We start from the raw sequence: 19235 nt of genomic DNA on the forward strand, positions 1-19235 counted from the left end.
AGCAGGCTAGAAAGGCGTGGCAGAATGTTGGATTTCTAATTCAAAACTGCTTGTGCAGTAAAGCGGATGTTTCCCTTAATCCCAGGATTGGAGGTAGATTAGGGAGCCTCCTCATAGCTGTTTTATATAATACCATTTCTTCCTAGACCTACAGGTATGCTGCAAAATCCCCCTCTGGGACAAAGTGACCAAAAATTTATTTCAGAGGAGAGCTAGAGACTGCCAGTCACTGTTTCTAGCTACCTGAATTCAGTCTAGTGTTAAATCTAAGGAATTTAATCTGAGTTAAAAACTAGAAACAGCAAAAAGCATGTGTGCAACCCTGTCATATTTACATGGGGAAACACCAGTACTTAACAGGACAAAAATAACCCTTCTACATCTATGTTAATCATGGTAAATCTCCTTACAACCCTTTGAACATTACTAGAGTTCAAGTATGTTATTTAATTGTTACTAAATACATTAAATCCCAACCACACACGTTCAGTCTGGATCTCACCAGTTGTGCTGATGGAGCTGGGAGCTGTCTCCAGGACAGGCAGCTTCCACCCTTGCCAGACTCCTCATTCCTACAGAAAGCTAATGTTAATTTTGTCCCAAGGTAAACCCACTATATGACACTACTAACAAAATGTCAGGAGTCTGAAAACATCAGATATTTTTATCATCAAAGACACTGAAGAGATTTTAGTCTTCATCATTAAAACCAGCAGCAAATGGTAGTGCTGTGAAAGACATGGACCAGCTCCATCGCTTATGATAAAGCAAGGACAAACAAAGAATATTGTCTGACCAACAAGCAGTGATGGAGGAAGAACCTGCAATGGAATTCCCTAATCTGCTTTTTTCCTGCTTACACTTACTCTGAAATTTACATAACTCCTCTGAAGGCATGGTCACAATTCACAGCTACAACTAGATACAGCTTAACTGTGCATTATTTGTTACCTGTGCTGCTTCTAACCCATGATTCTCCTTCTCCAGGGCGTATGTTCTTTCCATCAGTGACTTGAGAACCATGGAGATTGCCAAAGAACTTATCATAAATCTACCCAAAAGATTTCAGATAAAACATTACCTTTTGATCCCAGACATTGTGAGATATTCTACTTCTTTGCATGCCAGATGCTTGGCAAAGTGCTTATTTAAGCCATCCCTCTAGCAGCTCTACTTTATTAACTGTCCTTTCTTCCTTAAGTCACCTCTTACGGTCGTGTTTGTTCCATGCTTGGATTTCTACACTTCACTTGGGAATCTTAAAGCTCACTGCTTAGGAGGATTGCTCTAAGGATTTTATGAAGAAGAACCTAAAAATGTCCTTTGTCAAAATGGATATGAGTATTCTTGTTCTCCATAGCTCTTCCAGAGATGAACAACTGGTCTGGAAGCACTCCTCTTTTTTTATTTTTTTGGGGTTTTTTTTTTTCATTTGTGAACACCTTGGTTTGTCAATTTAATGGCTTTCCCTTGTGGTCAAGCCTCTTGCTTGTTTGCATTAATCTTTCATACAGCAGAAAAAGATTTTCTAATAGGAATATTGGTGTCATAAAAAGCCAAAAGGCAGACAGAATCATTAATGATTAAGTATCTTTACTGAGTGTATATCCTTCCCTCCTCTCTGCCCACTTTATACAGGCATTTGGTAGAGTGGAGAAGTGAAATGCTTAAATATAAACCCCACATTTTCAATATCACCTTTCTCCAGCTAAGTCTGCACACATCAAAATAAAGAAGTGACCTGCCATTTTCAGAACCAGTCATGCCAATTTCCCTTTAAAAACTTTAACACAGGTTTGGCAGTTAAACAATCGCTTTTTGCTTTGTTTTGTTTCCATCGTTCCTTTGTGCTTCCCTTTGCTCTTCCAAAGACAGAGCTCCTGCCCCAGTACTTACACTAAGGAGAGCTTTGAAAGACCAGTTTTTGAGCCTCTTTGCATATGCCTACAGGACAGGGAGCAGCATGCTGACAGGGCTCCTGCTCTGCTGATAAGAAACAAGCCAACTCTGATCCAGAGACAGTGGAGGGAAGGCAGAGTCTGAACCAGCATCCTCCCTCAGTCAGTTAATATTCACTGGTACTCTTCTCCTCACCTCAACACCAAGAGTTTCATATAAAGTGATCTCTTTCATGTGATGAGGAAAACTGATTTACAAAACACATCATATTTTATAAAGTCTTCTTTCTCTGTGCAAGCTGTTCCAGCCTCCTCTCTCACCATTCCTGTCATGTCCTACTTGGAGTGGGTGAGGTTAGAAAGAACTAAGATGCCATTGCTAAGGTTTGTACAAAATCATTAAGCTAACTACCAAGTAGTAACTTTACATTTACATTTAGTGCTTTCAGTGGAGCTTTTTCATGTTGTAATAGACACAGACCTGGATTATTTCCCCTTCATTAGGGAAGGATTCTAAATTGAATATAGCTTACTGAGACATCTGAAAATATAGCTTACTGAGACAGACCCCCTTCTCAAAACACCAAGTGGAAAGTTTTGTACTGCTAGATACACTTAAAAGTTCAGTTTAAAAGCAAAGAAAAATACTGCTCCTCTATGAATTTTCAGAAATTTCAGAGAATAAAAATGCCAGAAGTGTTGCAAAACCCACCTAAAATAAACAGAGCTGCAAAAATGTTGTCATTATTGCAGGAATGGTTTTCACTCTGTGGTTTTGGCAGAAGTGAAACAGTCTATAAATGTTGAAATAATGTCTGGCTTAGGAATAGCAGCAGGCTCTTCCAAGGCTTTTGTGTTACTAAGCTGAGCAGGGAAATGCAGGTTCCACATGGAGCTCCCAAAATCTCTGTCCCAGTTATACAAAAGGGAGAGGCACAACAGTGCTGACCCTGCCTGGGTTTTCACACCATCTCTGCAATTATCAAAGCCAAGCTGGGCACCCAAAAAAAAGGCAGAAATAGGCAGAGCCCACACACATAACAGAGTGTGTAGGTGGGATCTGTTCAAGGCTCCACGGCAGCTCGAACACGACATCGCTCTGAGCACTGTGCTGCATTTTTTGTGGTCCATCAGCCTCATGAAAGGCAGTGTGACAATACAAGATCCTGCAGCATTTGGGCATCTTCACGTACAGCACCATCCCCTACATCATCACCAAGTGCATCCTTTGTACAATGACAAGGGCAGACTGCACAAGCCAGGCTCACACCAAGGAACAGCCCAGGACCCCAGCCTGCTGCTGTACTGGATGGAGTCACATCCTGTCCCTCTCCCCTGTCTCAGGAACCTCATGCTCTGGGAAGTCAAGCTGAGAGTGAGCAAAAGCCTAATCTGTCTCTCCCACCAGTCAGAGCAGAGTTTTTGAAGATGAGAAATGGAGATCTGAATGCTCATTAGTCTGTATTGAGGCCTGTTGACCCCCAAACAACTGCTCATGACTGCCTCTTCCAAAAGTGTTTCCAGGAAAATGAAGTTAGAGTTTTGGAGGGGTTTTTTTTTGGTTTGGTTTTTTTTTTGCCCAGGAAGGCTAGAAATGAACTCAACATACACATTGAGTATGAGAACTCAACATACACATTGAGTATCTCTGGGTATAAGCAAAATCTTTCCTACATCTCTTAAGAAACTTTCTGTAGTTTTTGAGAAGTCTCCCAGACAGAAGTCAGACCTAGAAAAACTTTAAATTTTGTTAGGAAGCAAATGAGAGCAGCTCTAGTAAAGAGACAGCACTATAGCAAAGGCTGGACTCACATATTTTGACTGTGTCATCTCTGGGTGCCCAGGATAAACATTAAAGATTTCCTAAAAGTCACCATAGGCAAACCAGTCTTCATCAGAGGAACTCTACAATCTCAAAAGAGACAGGTAATCTCCCAGGGATACATTTTTAGTGCTAAGGAGTGCAGGATTTTAAACTGAAAGAAAGGAAGTTTAGAGGACGGAGTAAAGGATGTGAGAAACCCAGGGTAAGCTCCAGTGCCACAGCACCCTCAACACTCACCAGCACACTTTATTTCAGAGCCCTTGGTGCAGCATCAGGACCACCTGGCCAAGGGTTGACCATGTAGCAAGGAATGGCCTTTATGGCCTACAGCTGGGATTTGGGTCTCTCAGATAAACACAGCAGCTGCTTATTCTCTTGCCAGGGTCTTCACCTGCTACGTAAATCAGCTCAAATCAGCTCTAGATTCTGCTTCATGATTTCTGAACCTAAGGTTCAGACTACAGGCTGCTAAGTCAGTATGAAAAGAGCAAAACCAATGCAGTCAATCTATTCTTCTGCTCCTCTCTAGCTCTGCTACTGCAGCTGGTGTGACCCTCACATCAGGAGAAATTAAAGAGAAGGTGTTCTGACACAGTTGGTAATTGGGCAGCTTCACTGCCTACTCCTCACACAGAATGACTGGCACTGTGTGAGGAGGTATAAGCATTTCTGCACAGAACTGGACTTTTCAGCATAGGTCCTTTGCTGGTCAGCACACGCTTGGCCTCTGAGGTTTAACACTTTCTAACATGCCAGTTCTGCCTGAGAATCATGTATGGTTTTCTAGAGCTCTATTTCCATGAGGTCAGTATTCTTCTAGGTTGTTCTTAGAAAGAATCATCAGGTCATTTATATCAGAAAGTGAAGTGAAAGCCAGAGAAAATCCTGTGGAGTTAGTCACATAAATGGTTCAAAAAGGCATGAGGATGAACAGTGTGCCAGAGCAGAAATTTCAGTGGGAAAGCAACATAATCCCAACTTCTTTTGTCATGTGGTATAAACACCATGACTGAGACCACTGATTTGGTGAGACCTTAAAGTATCCTGCCACAGACTGCTGTGTGGTGTGGAATGCAAAAACCCTTTTGGGAGAGGATTATATTTCCTTCTACTACTCCTCATCCTCATGTGACGTTCCTTTGATTTAACAGTCCATGACTAACCCTCTTCTCTAAGAGTCACCAGGTTTATTCACTCTCAGCTGGTGCTACCAACTCCTCTTTCCTGAGCTGTTGAATTCCACATTGCAAAAGGTTTCAACACCCTTGAATTAGAATTAGCTAATACTTCATATAAACCACAGGATGCATGTGTGCTTACAAAGCACCCTGTGGCACCAGGACAAGAGCACTGATATCTCCAAAACTGCCCTCTATAAGCAGGCACAAGGAAGCAAGGTGTTTACCTCAAACAAAAAAGGTGCAAAAGCAGAAAGATTGTTTTGTTGGTTGTTTTGTCTTTCAAATGCAACAGCAGCAGGTACAATTTTATTTTTTGTTAAGATACAGCTAGGTTTTGAACTGCAAACTACTAATCTTAGCATATCAATCTAACTGCCCTGGGTCAGTAGTTGCCTTCCAAAACTGAGCCCTTAACTAGCCCAAGGCAGTGTTCACATGTATGAAAAACTAGGTTATAATAACAGGAAGTCCTTTAGAAATAAATAATTCTGATTGTCCCAGCTCCAAGACAAAGCTTTTTCCAACCACATGCACTGGAAACTCCAGCAGACTAAGCCCCTGGCACTCTTGATTCAGCTGCTGTTCCAAGATTTCTTCTGAAGGAACCCACACCAATACCACAAACCCAACAGGCACATTTTCAGCATTCCTATAATAAGGCTCAGAATGAGCCATTAGATCAAGAGATTAAGACCATTCCCACACAGACAGGAAAAGCAACTTTAGCCCCTTTAGCTGGGAGAATCAGATGATCCCTGCCCCTTGCTTAAGACATTATCCAAGATCCCATTCTCTGCATGCCTCAGCCTCCTGTCAATCCACAGCTTAAATCCCTTGCATTTCCAGACACATTTGATTTGCATTTACAGCTCTGCACATGCTAAGCAATTCCTCTCCATCTTCACATCTCTGGGAGTCTAGATTACCTCTTTGCTAAAGAAGACATTCATCTGGCATCTCAGATGAAGATATTTCCCCCTTAGAGACAACAGCTTCTCTCCATACCTACTTGCTCTGGATTTCCCCTGCAGCTTGGAGAGGCTACAGTGAGGTTTGGGATGTGTTTCACTGAATGTGCTACTCAGCCAAACTGCACCCATTGCTGGTGCCTACTAACAGTGAATGGAGTTTAGAGAAAAACTTTAGCCAGGCACCTCAAATTACAGACCCACATCGACCTGCAGCTGTGTAATGTGTGTGTACATCACACATGATGCAGAGCTGAGAGGAAATCTCTCCTCCTTGAACCTCCTGCTTGATGACATCAATACAAATAAAAGTACAGAAGAGACCAAAAAAAAGTCAGAATCAAGCTGATAACAAGTAGAACCACAGCACATTAAAAAGCAAATGCATGAAACTTTATATATTTCCCTCACAAACTAGAAATTGCTTTGATTTTTGCATGCCCAGCTGGAGGAAATGGAGTATGTGGACCTGGCAAACAATATGCAAAATCACAATCCTAGCAAGGTGTCCTTAAGGGATTCCATAGTCAAAAATAGTATGGAAATACTGCAGAGCAACTAGTCTTCCTAAAAATCACCTACTGCAGCAATAGGATTTTAAAAAAATAAAGATCAGGCTTTCTTCCAAGGGCAAACTGAAGTGAACGAACTGCACATTTCAAGACTGTTTTTCTTCACACCATTAGTTCATTTTTGGGAAGAAAACAATAATGAAGGATTTCTAGTATCAAAAATCCCAAACCAACTCAAAAGAGAAGGAAAAAGGAAGGATAAGAACTCAGGAGCCATATGCAAAAGCTGAACTCCTACTTCACTCCAACTGACAAACATGGTGACCTATTTCATCCCAAAATTTTGAATGGAAAGTGGCCAAATAAGGGATAAGCTTTATTTTACTTATTTCTCAACCAGTTTATGACTCTTACTATTGCTTTTATGTAGAGAATTACAACCAATTGGTCAGGACAATGCTGTTATTTCACCTACAGCTAACATCAGGCTCTGCTGAAGTGGTGAGGGCTGGAGACATCCCTGGCTGACTCAGGGCACCCAGCTGAACCACCCCACTGGCCTGAACCCCCAAACATCTGCTCAAAGCTTACACAAAGGGGAAACTTTATCCTCCTTATCATTCACCTTGGAGTTCACAACAAAGCTGTGCAAAGGAAAAATGATTCAGCTACAAGTAACAGTTGATCAGAAGGTTTTCAAATTACAGCAGGAACCTGAAGACTACCAATATTCTCAAACCTGTGTGCCTCATTTAGTTACTGTAAGAACATACTAAGAAGGAGAATGAGTTCACCAGCCACGGAAGTGCTTGGGAGCCCTACCATGTTTTTACATCAAAAAGCACATCCCATTTCAAATCAGAAATCAGTTCTGTTAAGTCCTGCTGTTTCTACTGCACATTAGATTGCATGGAGAAATCACATGTGTCCAACCTAGCCTAAAAAACAGCTGTGTAACAGGGGCTTAAGCAATGTATCTTTGGGGATGGAAGGAGTACATGGTAACTGTACCAAAGAGTTAAATAAAAATCAAGTAAATCACTGAAACTAACAAGGCAAGTCAAACATTTCTTTCAGTTTTTACCTGACATTCCAACCATGATACCTCCTCCAGGTATCAGTGGAAGCTGACAGCAGCTTGTTATGAATTCCTGCCCAGTCTCCTTTATCAGGCCTCCCTCTTATACACATCAGGGGGAAAACATATCAAAGAAGTATTGCCAAGTGAAAAACAAGTCACAGAAAATTAATGACAAATCCTTGAGAACATGCTGAAGATAAAAACCTAAGTCTTGTCATTGGATTATAGCCTAGAAATTGAACAGAATCTACAGTCTTGTTATTTCTACTCCTTAGAAAATATCTGACAAGCTTTGAAGACATAAAAACAACCCTCATACTCTGAAGTTCAAAACCAAAATATTAAAATGGCCATTTTGGGAAGCAACTGAGCAAGAATTCTCATTAGTTTATAACAGAGATCTCTACTTGTATCAAGTTATTTTGTTTTCTGGTTTTCTGTTTTTAACTATCTTGTCTTATAAATCAACAGTTCAGACCTGCTGAGATAAAATCCCCAAAATCTTGCAGCTTCCCCTTGCCATGAATGACAACTTTTTCTCATTATACACACACATATGTACACATATATAAGCATAAACCCAAAAAAACAGCACTTTAAATTTCCAGACCCTCTTCTCTGTATTTCTTACACCACTTACCAATAATACACATAATGTTAAGTGACACGTGTTTTAAGGTGCATCATTTGTTGAAACAGCTGCCACGAAAATGAACTGGTCTCCCTGTCATAAATCTCTTCTTAGCAATTACTACTAGAAAGCAAAACACCTATTGCAGGCACATTAAGGTTGACTTAGTTCTAAGCCAACCTGCAGATGTCAACATCCAGACTTCAAGTACGCAGCTTTTGTCACATAGTGAGTATGTTGTGAGGAATGCAATGAGGAAAATATATCCAAGTGACCCAGAAATCCTGGGAATGCTTTTAAGTTCTTCTCAGGGAAGCATAAACCCACGTGCTATCTGCACATCAGCACACCTCAAAATTCTGATGCCAGCTCCTACTGTTAGAGAAACATTATTTCAGAAGTCCAAAACTATTCCTCTCCACAGAGCATTTTATACTTACGTAAAAAGTGTTTTTCCAGTAAGGCTATTTCCAGGTGACCTTTGATCTCATTCAGTCTGTCAGACTCTGTTCTGTTAAAATCCTGGACTCCTGAAGCCATGATGGTGGTCCCTGGACCAGCCTATAAGAAAGCCAGAACATACTGAAAGTTCAGAAGGAATTTTTTTTTTTTGTGTGTGTGTGTCATTTAAATACATCAACTGCTTTCTGGGGCAGTAAAGAAACAAGCATGTGAGAAACATGCAGGTATCAACAACTCTACATGCCTCTGTCAGCATCAGATTACCAAAATAAGTGAATGAAAGCTAATCAAATGTGAATTTACAGAACACAATTCTGCAAACCTTGGGAAGCCACAGAAAACAAGTATTTCCCACCACCACCACCCTCACCAGTTCTACTGCACCATGATTTAATCCCTTCTTCTGCTGACTGAAAAGCCATATTTATACTACTCCTCTCCTCTTCCCATAGAATGAATGGTCACTTTAAACAGAAAATTGTGAGGCCAGTAAAAGTAATACTTTTCTAGATAATTACTGAGCTAGTGGGAAGCACAAATTGTATATTTTAATATCCATCTATGGAATGTGTAATTTTCAAGATCTCTCAGCAAGGAAGGGGCTCCCCACTCTCCCACAGCAGTAACTCTCCCAGTCACTGCAGAAGGATGTTGCTGGTGCCCAGGAGCTCACCCTGGCAGGCCAGGGCAGTGGCAAATCAGAAGATTGCATGCCTCAACAGATTTACCAGCACCCCTTGAATGAACTCAGCAGAATACTGAAAATACTGCAGAAAGCAGGAATTAAAAAGCAATTTAATTGGTTAGTGAGACCACTGACAATGTCCACCCCCATGAATTAAACACAGAAAAACCCCAAGGCCACAGAGCAGAAGGCAGGTGATGCCTTCTTTCTCTCATAAAGTGGGCAATTTCAGACAGCAGGGAAAAGGGTGGGTGAGGGCATCTCCTGGGTAATGGCTGCTCAGTGCTTGTGTACAGCCCCCACCAGGTATGAAAAATCTGTCAATGAGAATTACAGGAGTTTCTCTAGCAGCTTGTATTCAAAACCAAAGGGATAGATTGCAGAAGCCTACCTCTCAAAAATGATCTCAAGACAAAAAGGAATTTATTTACATATTCTGACTATTATCCACTCATTGTTTGAACCCTGAAAACACACAGGAACTGCATTCCTTTCAAACACCAGCTTGCATACATTTAACCATGACAGCTTAAATTACATACATATATAAATTCAAGTAATCTACAGGAGACATTAAATTCAGACATTTTCTATGTTTTAGGAAAGATGTGCAGAAAGCTTACTGACAGCAAAGTTGTCTTTTCACAGTTGGGATGGATTTGTACTTTCAAGATAAAACAGTGTGGAAATATCTATTAAACATCTGTTTTCTTGTTTGAAACTGAGTTTAAGAACAGATCCCGAGTTAAAGCCTCAGAATCTGTCTGTGCAGACATATTAGCAATCTGCAGGCAGTCACTGCCCAGCATTTACCTGGCACCAAGTCCCCACCTGGGCTTGCTGAACACAGTGCCAAGCAGAGATGCTATTTGCAGTCCCCCAAGCAGCACCCACCCACACAGCACTCTGTCAATGCTGCTGGCCCTGCCGAGGAGGAGAAGCTGTTAGCTCAGCAGGAATCACAGCACAGGAATCACAGGAATCACAGCACAGCAGAGAGGGACAGAGCCCAGGGCAGTCCTCACTCCAGGAGCTGCAGCACAGCGTCCCCCTCGCCATGCCCACATCTCCCCATCACTCCTGCCTTTAGCCAGGGAGGTGCAGTGAGAGATGCCATCTGCAACTGCTCCAGCCACTGCAGAAGATATCAGAGACTCTTCTCAGATGAGGACAGGATGCAAATTGACCTCTGTGTTGATCTCTTATCTACTGAGCTGGGCTGTATTTATTTACACTGCAAGATTTAGTGCTATCACTTGCCAGACATTTGGAGAGCCCCAAGGAGGATGGTGCTGCTGAAGCTGAAAAGCAGCACCCTTACAACATGGGCAGGCACAAGGGAAGTGTTATTAAAGTTCAGACTGCTGCCCAGGTGTTAATGCATGGCTTTCTGTATTGTACACCCACATCTAGCACACAGGGACAATCTCTGCTCCCAGCACGCAGGATTTCACAGGGAGCTGCCTGAAGAATCAATGCCACTGCTTAAATAATCAAATCACATCCAGGACAAGGAGCAAGGAGCTGTACTCAAAAGGAATGTGCCTGAACTCTGGGCATCAGCCCTGTGCTTAGACAGCAGCTGGTCCCACCCCAGGTGAGGGAGGAAAAAAAAGGGGCTAGCAAGTACCTAAGCATATTCAAGTTTTCATCCTCATTGAAGGTACTCAAGATATTTTACCCAAAGATGTGCTACATTTCAGAAATATGCCTGGAGAACCAGCTCTGCTTTTGCTTCTTCAGAGCTGTTGAGTGAATAATTAAAGCCCAGGATACCTTAACAGTGCCTCTGAGGAAGAGGTGCAGAGCACTGGGGAGAGTGATACCAGTTAACATGACTCATTCTTAGGGTTTCCAAATATGTTTATCTGCTAAAGCATTGGACCTAAGCAGCCTGACATCCACAGACAGGTTAAAAATCAGAAGGTACACATCTTTAAACTAGCTACAAAACTTCTAACTTGGAGAGGAGAACAAAAGAGAAAGAAAATCTACTGAGTTAAAACATAAGGCTGCTCACTAGAATACTAGGAGCAAGATAATGTAACTAACATGTAATAATAATAAAATGGTTTATTAAGATACACAGCGACACAAGTTTGGTGGTGCACCCAATTTCCAAAATTAACAACACCACAACATTTTATGAGTACCATTTAGAAACACTCAGAAAAACTGAGGATGCCCAGGACAGTGATATAGAAAACATTTAAGCAGATGTCTCTGTCAGTGAAGCTTTTTCCCCACACCAACACATCTAAGAAAACAAGAAATAATGTCTCTACATTTGCTGAAGGTCAACTGCCTGCCTCTGAATTCAAAAAAGTCCCTCTGTCTGAAGCTAGCATACCTGGATCAATTCACAAGTTATCAAAATCCTGGTATTAATTCCAGTTTTATCTGAGTAAAGGCTTCTCCTCTCTGCTGCCTCTGTGGACAGCGCTGGGACTCAGGCTGGATTACCTACTCTGCCCTGTACAGATGTCCTTTCCAGTTCCTGACTCACAGTAAAAGCCTTGAAGGCTTCCACAGATTTCTGCTTTTCCTTCTGCCTCTCTAGCTTTGACAGCATTTGACACAGGAGCCCTCTTAAAAGGTTGGCAATCGTTATTACTTAGCCAAGACCATGAGAAGAAGGCCTGGCAGTGCCTAGGAAGACAGAGAAAAGCCCGAGGGGAACAGAGACAGAGGGGTTAAAGGAACATTTCTGATGACAACAGACTGCCTGTAACCCATTAGCACAGCTCAGGGCTGCTTGTCCGAGCCACATCCAGCTCCACATCTAAAACCCCCATCTCCCCACAAAAGTGTTTTCCAAAAGCCATCTGCAGTTCAGGCTTTTCACACAGCACTTCCCAGCCCAAGACTTCTCTGGCCTCCCTCTCCAAAACCCCTCCATCCTGCAGGCCCTGGGGTTTTGTTCTGTGTGCTGCCACTGCTGCTGTACAGCCACAGAAAGGGGCCCAGCCACTTCCCAGCTAAGTGGATGTGGATCTGTCCTCTCCACCTGCAGCACAGCATAACTTCAGTATCACACAGAAACACGACCGCCCAACTCTGTGCTTCTAATTTCCTTCCACAACATCATATGTATGTGGGAGATTTTTCTAGGAATATCTCACAAAATGGTGATGTTTCCTTGGAGAAGAGCAGTTCTCAAAAGGATGAGGAGCAGTGAGGACACAACATGCCAATGCCAGGGGTAAAATCCTCCACTCAAATCATTCCTCAGAGCCCAGAAAGTGGCTGGGACACAACACAGGGAAGAGATAGTTTAAAATAGAAATTTTTAACTTGCATTCATTTGAGGAAAAAAGAGGAGGGAAGAAGTCTTCAGCAATACAACAAACTACACAGCTTGTCTCATGAAGTTCTAGCCTCCTGAGTTTTTCATCTGCACTTCATGTGCATTTTCTTACTTCAAATTATGAAAGGGCTCCCCATGAATGATGCAATTACCTGCTGTAAGAAAAGGAAAAACTCAACAACATTGCTTAAGAATGAAAGCATCTGCATGAATAGTTAATTCTTAGTAGCTATTCATGGAAGCATACCCATACTGGCATGCTCCTAAACCACAGCTATATTCTACATAAATTTTTTAAAATCTAGTGCCAGCCAGATTCAGAGACTTTAACTTCTTAACTGTAATGTTTGCATCATGCTTTATACCTTCCAATCCCTGTAAATGAGATGACCAACAGAGCAGCATTTGAGGTTTTAATTGACATGTGTCAGGGAAAAGCAAGCTATACTGCAAGAACAATTAAAGTAATGTTTTCTGTACCACAGTAACTCAGATTTAATCCTAGCACACTGGCAGGGAACTTGCATAAGTAGATTAGACTGCTTTCAGTACAATATGCCAGATACAAGAGAGCTTTACCAGTAATTCTCACTGCCAGGTTAGTGCCAGCCTCTACAGGTTTAAACACAGTTTGTTCTTTCTCTGCTCTGTGAAGGGGACGTGATCTGTCTGCAGCACATTCATTCATACACCTGCATGTACAACAGGATCTTGTCTCCCCTTCTGTACAAACAGGAAGGGTAGCACTGAATAAAGGGGACTTTAATTACTGAGCAAGCAACATTGCCTCAATTTCTAATGTCACAACAAATCACATGCTAATTGATTTGGAACGGACCAGGTTCCTCCCTCTACCTATTTTGCAATTGTGGTGATTTTACAAAACAATGCAGAAAGAGCAGTGCTGCATAGAGTGTCTAATATCCTTGCCTTAAAAAAAAAAAACAAACAACCAGCTATGGTAAAGAGGGAATGAAGGAAGAAATCTAGGAAGCCATTCAGGAATTGAAAGAGATGCTTAGCAGAGAGTTAAATTTGTTAACCAGTACTGCTGTCTTGGCAATGATCTGATCACAGCATCCAAACACCCACAGGGACCCAAGAAAGTATCTCCTATTCAAGGCATATCTGGTAGCTGGGGCACTTAAATGAGAGGGGGAAACCCACACAAGCAAGCAGCCAGCCTGTAAGCTGAATCCAAACTAGTTCAAAAACTCTTTTTTGAACAAAAACTCTCAGAAACCACTGAGAATTCAAAGGGAAATATAAATCCTTCCACCTCCAGAGTCCTCAGACCAGGAGCTAGCTGGGTGCTTTACCCAAACACAGGTTAGGATGTTTATTATTGAACTAAATAGATAAAGCTCAGTTTAAAGATAAAGAACAGGAAATGACCTTATCTGGCCATCCTTTCTGTCTTTTCACAGGGTATGAATTTTACATGTGTGACTTCAGTAAGGCATGTGAAGTGTTGGGACTAAGTGCCACTGCACAATCTGTGGCCTGGGACTGAGCATTCACTTCATTTGCTGCAAGTGCAACAGAGGATGATGCTCCTCCTGGCAGATGGTCAGGGCTCTGCAATCACAAGCTTTTATGACAAGGCTTTTTACTCTGCAACCTCCATTTGCATCAAGCTTTTGCACTTGTTGTCAAGTTCAGATACATACCTACAGAAGAGGCACATTTTTAAGAGCACTGTAAACCATGAAGGGTTCTTCACTCATATGACTGCACTGTGCTGTTCTAATAGACAGGGATCTTTCCTTAATGCCTCCATAATGAATAATACACCAGACAGGGGCAGGGGAAGGAAGTAGAGAGGGGTAGAGATGAAGTCTTTGTCTAGGGAATGGCTGACAGTGAAGATGCTAGGACCCTAATTTTGGGGGTACTATGCTCAGTTCCAAGCCACCAACCTTGCTCTTTCAAGACCATGAGTTCTGTACCCAGATTTCAATAGAAACAATGAAGGAACAGAAGTGGAAGCACAGTACAGTTCACATCTATCTGAAAAGACATGTAGCCTGACTTGCTTACACTTGCATTGGTTTTTGTGTGCTTTCAACAGTTTCCCAAAGGCATTAAACAGGAAGAAACCAAGAAGATTTGGGTTTCCAATGATCAGTGGAATACAAGTATAATACTAAGTTGCTCACAGAGCCTATAAAACACCATGTACAAGCAATTTAAGTTATGAGTTTTAGACACTGAATTAAAACCCTTTCAGACACAACTCAACTATATAATCTCAATAAGAAACAGACCAAAAATTCAGAATTGCACTGTTTACACAACCTCAGACACCACTACTTTAATATTGATTTAACTATATAAGGATTGCTTTCTTTACTCTTGGCACCTCTGCAGCACAGGGGATTATTTCTTCTCCCTTCATTTGAGGGATGGGCAGCAGCACTGAGTGCACAGATGACTGTGAGGGCCAACTGCTAATCTCTCAAAATTCCCATCTGAAATTTATCCCTTATACATCAGACCTTTCTGCTCATAGCAATTGGCTTATTTTGCTCATACCTGTAACACAGCCACTGCTCTTAGGCCGTTCCAGCATCACCCTGGGTTTGGAGCTCCCAAACATCAGGAGCGGAGCAAAACAAGTTCGATGCCATTTCTGCTTTCCTCTCTTTCTTTCTCCCTGATTTTAAAGAACTGCCCTCAACTGTATGCAAGGACTTAGACCACAACAGCCTAGTGCAGAATGCAATCAGCCAGAAAGTAAATGCTTCTCCAAGTTCCCTTCTCAGCACACAGAGCTCAACATTTTGAGAAAACAGAGATCATCACTGCAGATGTGCATCTGTTAAGGCTTCATTACTATTCAAAACTACAAGTTTACCTTGCTGTGCCCTCAGCTGCCCTCCACACCACCCAGGAGCTACTATTCCCCTGAAGAAATACAGAAAATGGTACCTGGAGTTTAAAGCAGATCTTTCTGTAGCCTCTAGCTCTGCCATCCAGATACTTCTGATTAAATACAAAAGGCCTATATACCAACACCAAACATAAAGCCTGAAGTTTAATGAAAATAAGCCAGTATTTACCTACAAAAAACTCACAAAACACCACATTGGAAGGACAGCATCAGAGATTAGTCCCAGTATGCACAATACTTACATCTTAACAAATGGCAAATGTCACAGCCATATTTTATGAAAAATCCTTTCATTAGGATCTTTTCTCCTGAGAAGCTGAGAAGCTTCAGCTCCTCCATGCTTTGCTGCTTTGGAATGTGATTTGGAGAATTGTTTACCCAGCATGTGAAATTGTTTTTACTTGATGACCAATGACAGCCACCTGTGTTGAAGCTGTGAGCAGTCACAAGATTTTATTATCATTCCATTCCTTTCTATTCCTTGCTAGCCTTCTGATTAAATCCTTCTTCTATTCTTTCAGCATAGTTTTAATATATCCTTTTGTTTTAATATAATATATATCATAAAATAATAAATCAGCCTTCTGAAACATGGAGTCAAGATTCTCATCTCTTCCCAAGTTGGAGTTGCCTGCAAATTCCACATTTGGTGACCCTGAGTGAGGAACATTGCCACAGATAAATGTCTTCAGTAGAATAAGAGCAAAGGAATAGCATTTAACAGATTTTCTTGTCTGAGAAGCTTGAGGATTTACATGTAACAGACTTTTTGTGACCAAAACATGCTCTGTCATTACCACCTGTTTGTTCCATGATCATAGGAAAAACATTCTGGCAAAAAAGCTCTCTATAAGCAGGACTGTATGTAGTACCATAAAAGCCCACTTAAATTTAAAAAAGCTAATAGCTACAGAACTAGATACAAGCTGCCAACCCCAAAGGAGATGCATATGCATATACAGTTGAAAATCTTAGTTTACAGCTTCCTGTGAGCAAGCCCCATGCTCCTAGGAATGAGCCTTCAGACAACAGTCTGGTTACATTTTGGGGATAAAAACTGCACAGGAAGTTTTCAAAGGGTGATATAAGTTCTGAATTCCAAGTCACTTCCACAATACAATTATACAAACAAATCTAAACTAATACTGTAACACTCCAAGCTCACGGATCCACAGCTATTTTTAAACACTTAAAGAAGGATTTTATTTTACATTTTTAACAAATATTTAACTTTTACTGAAGCCATGTCTTTGAAAAAGGTAGGTGTGCTTTGGTGCTTCTGCTTATAAGCACCAAAACGTTTTAGCACCCTCTTCACAGGTTTAATTGCATGGAAGCACTACTGGTTACAACACTGCAGTGGAGAAGGAGCTGGTGTGACCTTCTAACACTAATGAAGCAACCACAAGTCTTATCCTTAAAGTCCTGGACAGTGCCATTTGTGCAGATCTGAGCTCCTTAGGCTGCCTTTTCTCTTTCACATGTTCATTAGTAATTAACAAAACAAATAAAAACCAGAGAGAATTCAGAAGCACATCCAAAGTTAACAAACCTGTCAACTCACAACATCTAAAATTAGAAGTAGGGACAAGGAACTCTAGTATTGAGAAATTAATTGATTTTTCCACAAAATGAAGGCCTATTCCTGGATAGTTACTTCCTAGCCCACAATCTTCAAGTTTTACAACCATAATATAAGGATAAAGAATTAGTAATTTCTATTATTTTTCTGCCTGAAAAGTAAATAACCTAATATAATATAATGATACTAATTTGAGTACTTACAGGGTCTCTCAACTCTTCATTGTCTCGAGCTGACGTTCGAGGTATCTTCACCGGGATTTCATCTCCACATTCAGTGTCTGAAGCATTTGGAGACTCTGCTAAATCAAGGAACTCATCTCTCTTGTGACCTCTGAACCTTATTTTGTCCAACTTCTTTAGCATGTTCAGCACTGCACTTTTCTGCTTTACCTTAACATGACGGTTGGAGTCTCTGCAAGATCAAGAAATCAGGAGTATTTTAGAAAGCTTGCAATAAATCTAAATACACACATTTCTATCACTAACTACTCCCAACCATCTTTCAAGTGCCTTCCTGCCACTTGAGGAAAAACATGCTTAGCTTCTTAACAGGAGTTTTTTCCACAGTGTAACAGATGCATGGTTTAGTTTGCAGTAGTTGATCATTTACCTTCTTCCCAGACTATCATGGCCCCTCTCTCCTGGCAGCTTTTAAAGCAAGTCAGAATAGGCAAAAAGTAACAACCTGCACTCCAAAGAAAGATTAGGAAGTTACTTGAAAAAAAAGGAAAGTTTAGCTGACAAGTCAATATTTTTCAATTTGTGATGCTTCTAATCAAAGACAGGAAAATTCACCAAGCTTCATAACCAAGTTTTAAATTCCAAGAAAAACTAAAGCAAAAGAGTAAGGATGCCATCATATCTCACTATGACCTCAGCCTAACAAAACAAAGTACCAAAGGTTTACTGAAAAAAGCCACAGACAGATCCATGCAGAAGATTTCATTAAAAATTAGACAACTGAAACAGACCATAAATCATATTCAAACATATTGCCAAAATCCTTAAAATTACCAAACTTGACAATCTTGTATACCCCTGGAATTTTGCTTTTAGAAAGACAACAGAAGAAAGCTTTATTTATGTGTGTAAACTCATTGTAATGGCAGCTTTTCAAGACACTGCACTGTATAATTTCTGATTTAATCCAGACTTGCCAAACTGGTCCCATTCAAGAAATCACACTCTGTACCAAAGGTGCCAAGCTTCATCTTAAAAAAAAAAAAAAAAAAAAAGCCAAACCCAACATTTAGTTCTTTGATCCTGTCACTCCTGCTCTGTCAGTTTATAACAAAAAAGCCACAGTTATCTCAGCACACAGAGATTCATCTGGAGGATGATGCCATGCTCTAGCAAATGGATTTTTAAAAATCTGTTTTGAGGCACTTGTTCCTGGTACTACCCTTTTGTCCTCTATGGTCAGCACTACCATCCTCTTCATTAGAAGTCATGCTTGGCTTCATGGCACATCATCCCAGACACTGGTGTGAGATGGAAGTACAAAGGTAAATTCAGACTCATGTCACTGCAGGAGTAAAATAGAGAGCAAAATACAAAAACCTTTTGCTACCACAGCCTTTGTACCTGAGGCAATTCTCACCTCCTAGGACAAACCTCTTTTCAACAAAGCTCTTCAACTTTCCCTATGGATTCTCCACTTAACCTAACACTTTGGCATTGACTATTCACTCCAAGTTCAAACGAGATCATTCCCTTCAAATATGTCTTAGTTTGCACCTCTGCCAAAGTTTATTAGCACCTTTCAATTAAACACAGAAGTTTTAAACCAATACAAACCCCTTACAGTACAGCTGGCAAAAAAACCCCACAAAATTCTTCCTTTATCAGAGATGCTTAAAGTTTCAACCTGTGTTTAATCTATCACTTATAGAGAAACACTTATGGTAACTCACACCAAGGTTATTTTCTAAGAACAGCTTTTCTTTGAAGTTCTTTTACTTGTCAGAGCTATGTTTAAAATAGAAACACTTCTTGCTCATTCATTGACTATTTGATGAAGAAACTTGTCAGCTATCACATCCAGAAATATCTCTAGGCCCTACTATTAATAGCAATTAGGGAACAAATGGTATGAGGGAAGTTTAAACCTCTGATAAGCACCAGCACCATTGTATGGTTCTCTCCCATCACAATGATCTCCATCTATGTTCAACCAGATTTACACACCATGTAGGAGACCTACAGCAA

At 40.9% G+C, this 19235-nt stretch overlaps 1 protein-coding gene across 2 annotated transcripts in view; it reads right to left on the reverse strand.

The window, feature by feature from the left end:
* The window catches only part of GRAMD4 (GRAM domain containing 4), a 76470-nt gene that overhangs the window by 34964 nt on the left and 22271 nt on the right, over window positions 1-19235 (reverse strand). For both annotated transcript variants that reach the window (XM_054631864.2, XM_077179079.1), the window contains exons 2-3: window positions 17229-17439; window positions 8537-8657 (exon numbers count right to left, since the gene is read on the reverse strand). In XM_054631864.2, coding sequence (XP_054487839.1) covers window positions 8537-8657; window positions 17229-17439 — 332 coding nt within the window. The remainder of the gene's footprint in view (window positions 1-8536; window positions 8658-17228; window positions 17440-19235) is intronic.

Source organism: Agelaius phoeniceus, chromosome 5 (genome assembly GCF_051311805.1).
Source record: "Agelaius phoeniceus isolate bAgePho1 chromosome 5, bAgePho1.hap1, whole genome shotgun sequence".
NCBI lineage: Eukaryota > Metazoa > Chordata > Aves > Passeriformes > Icteridae > Agelaius > Agelaius phoeniceus.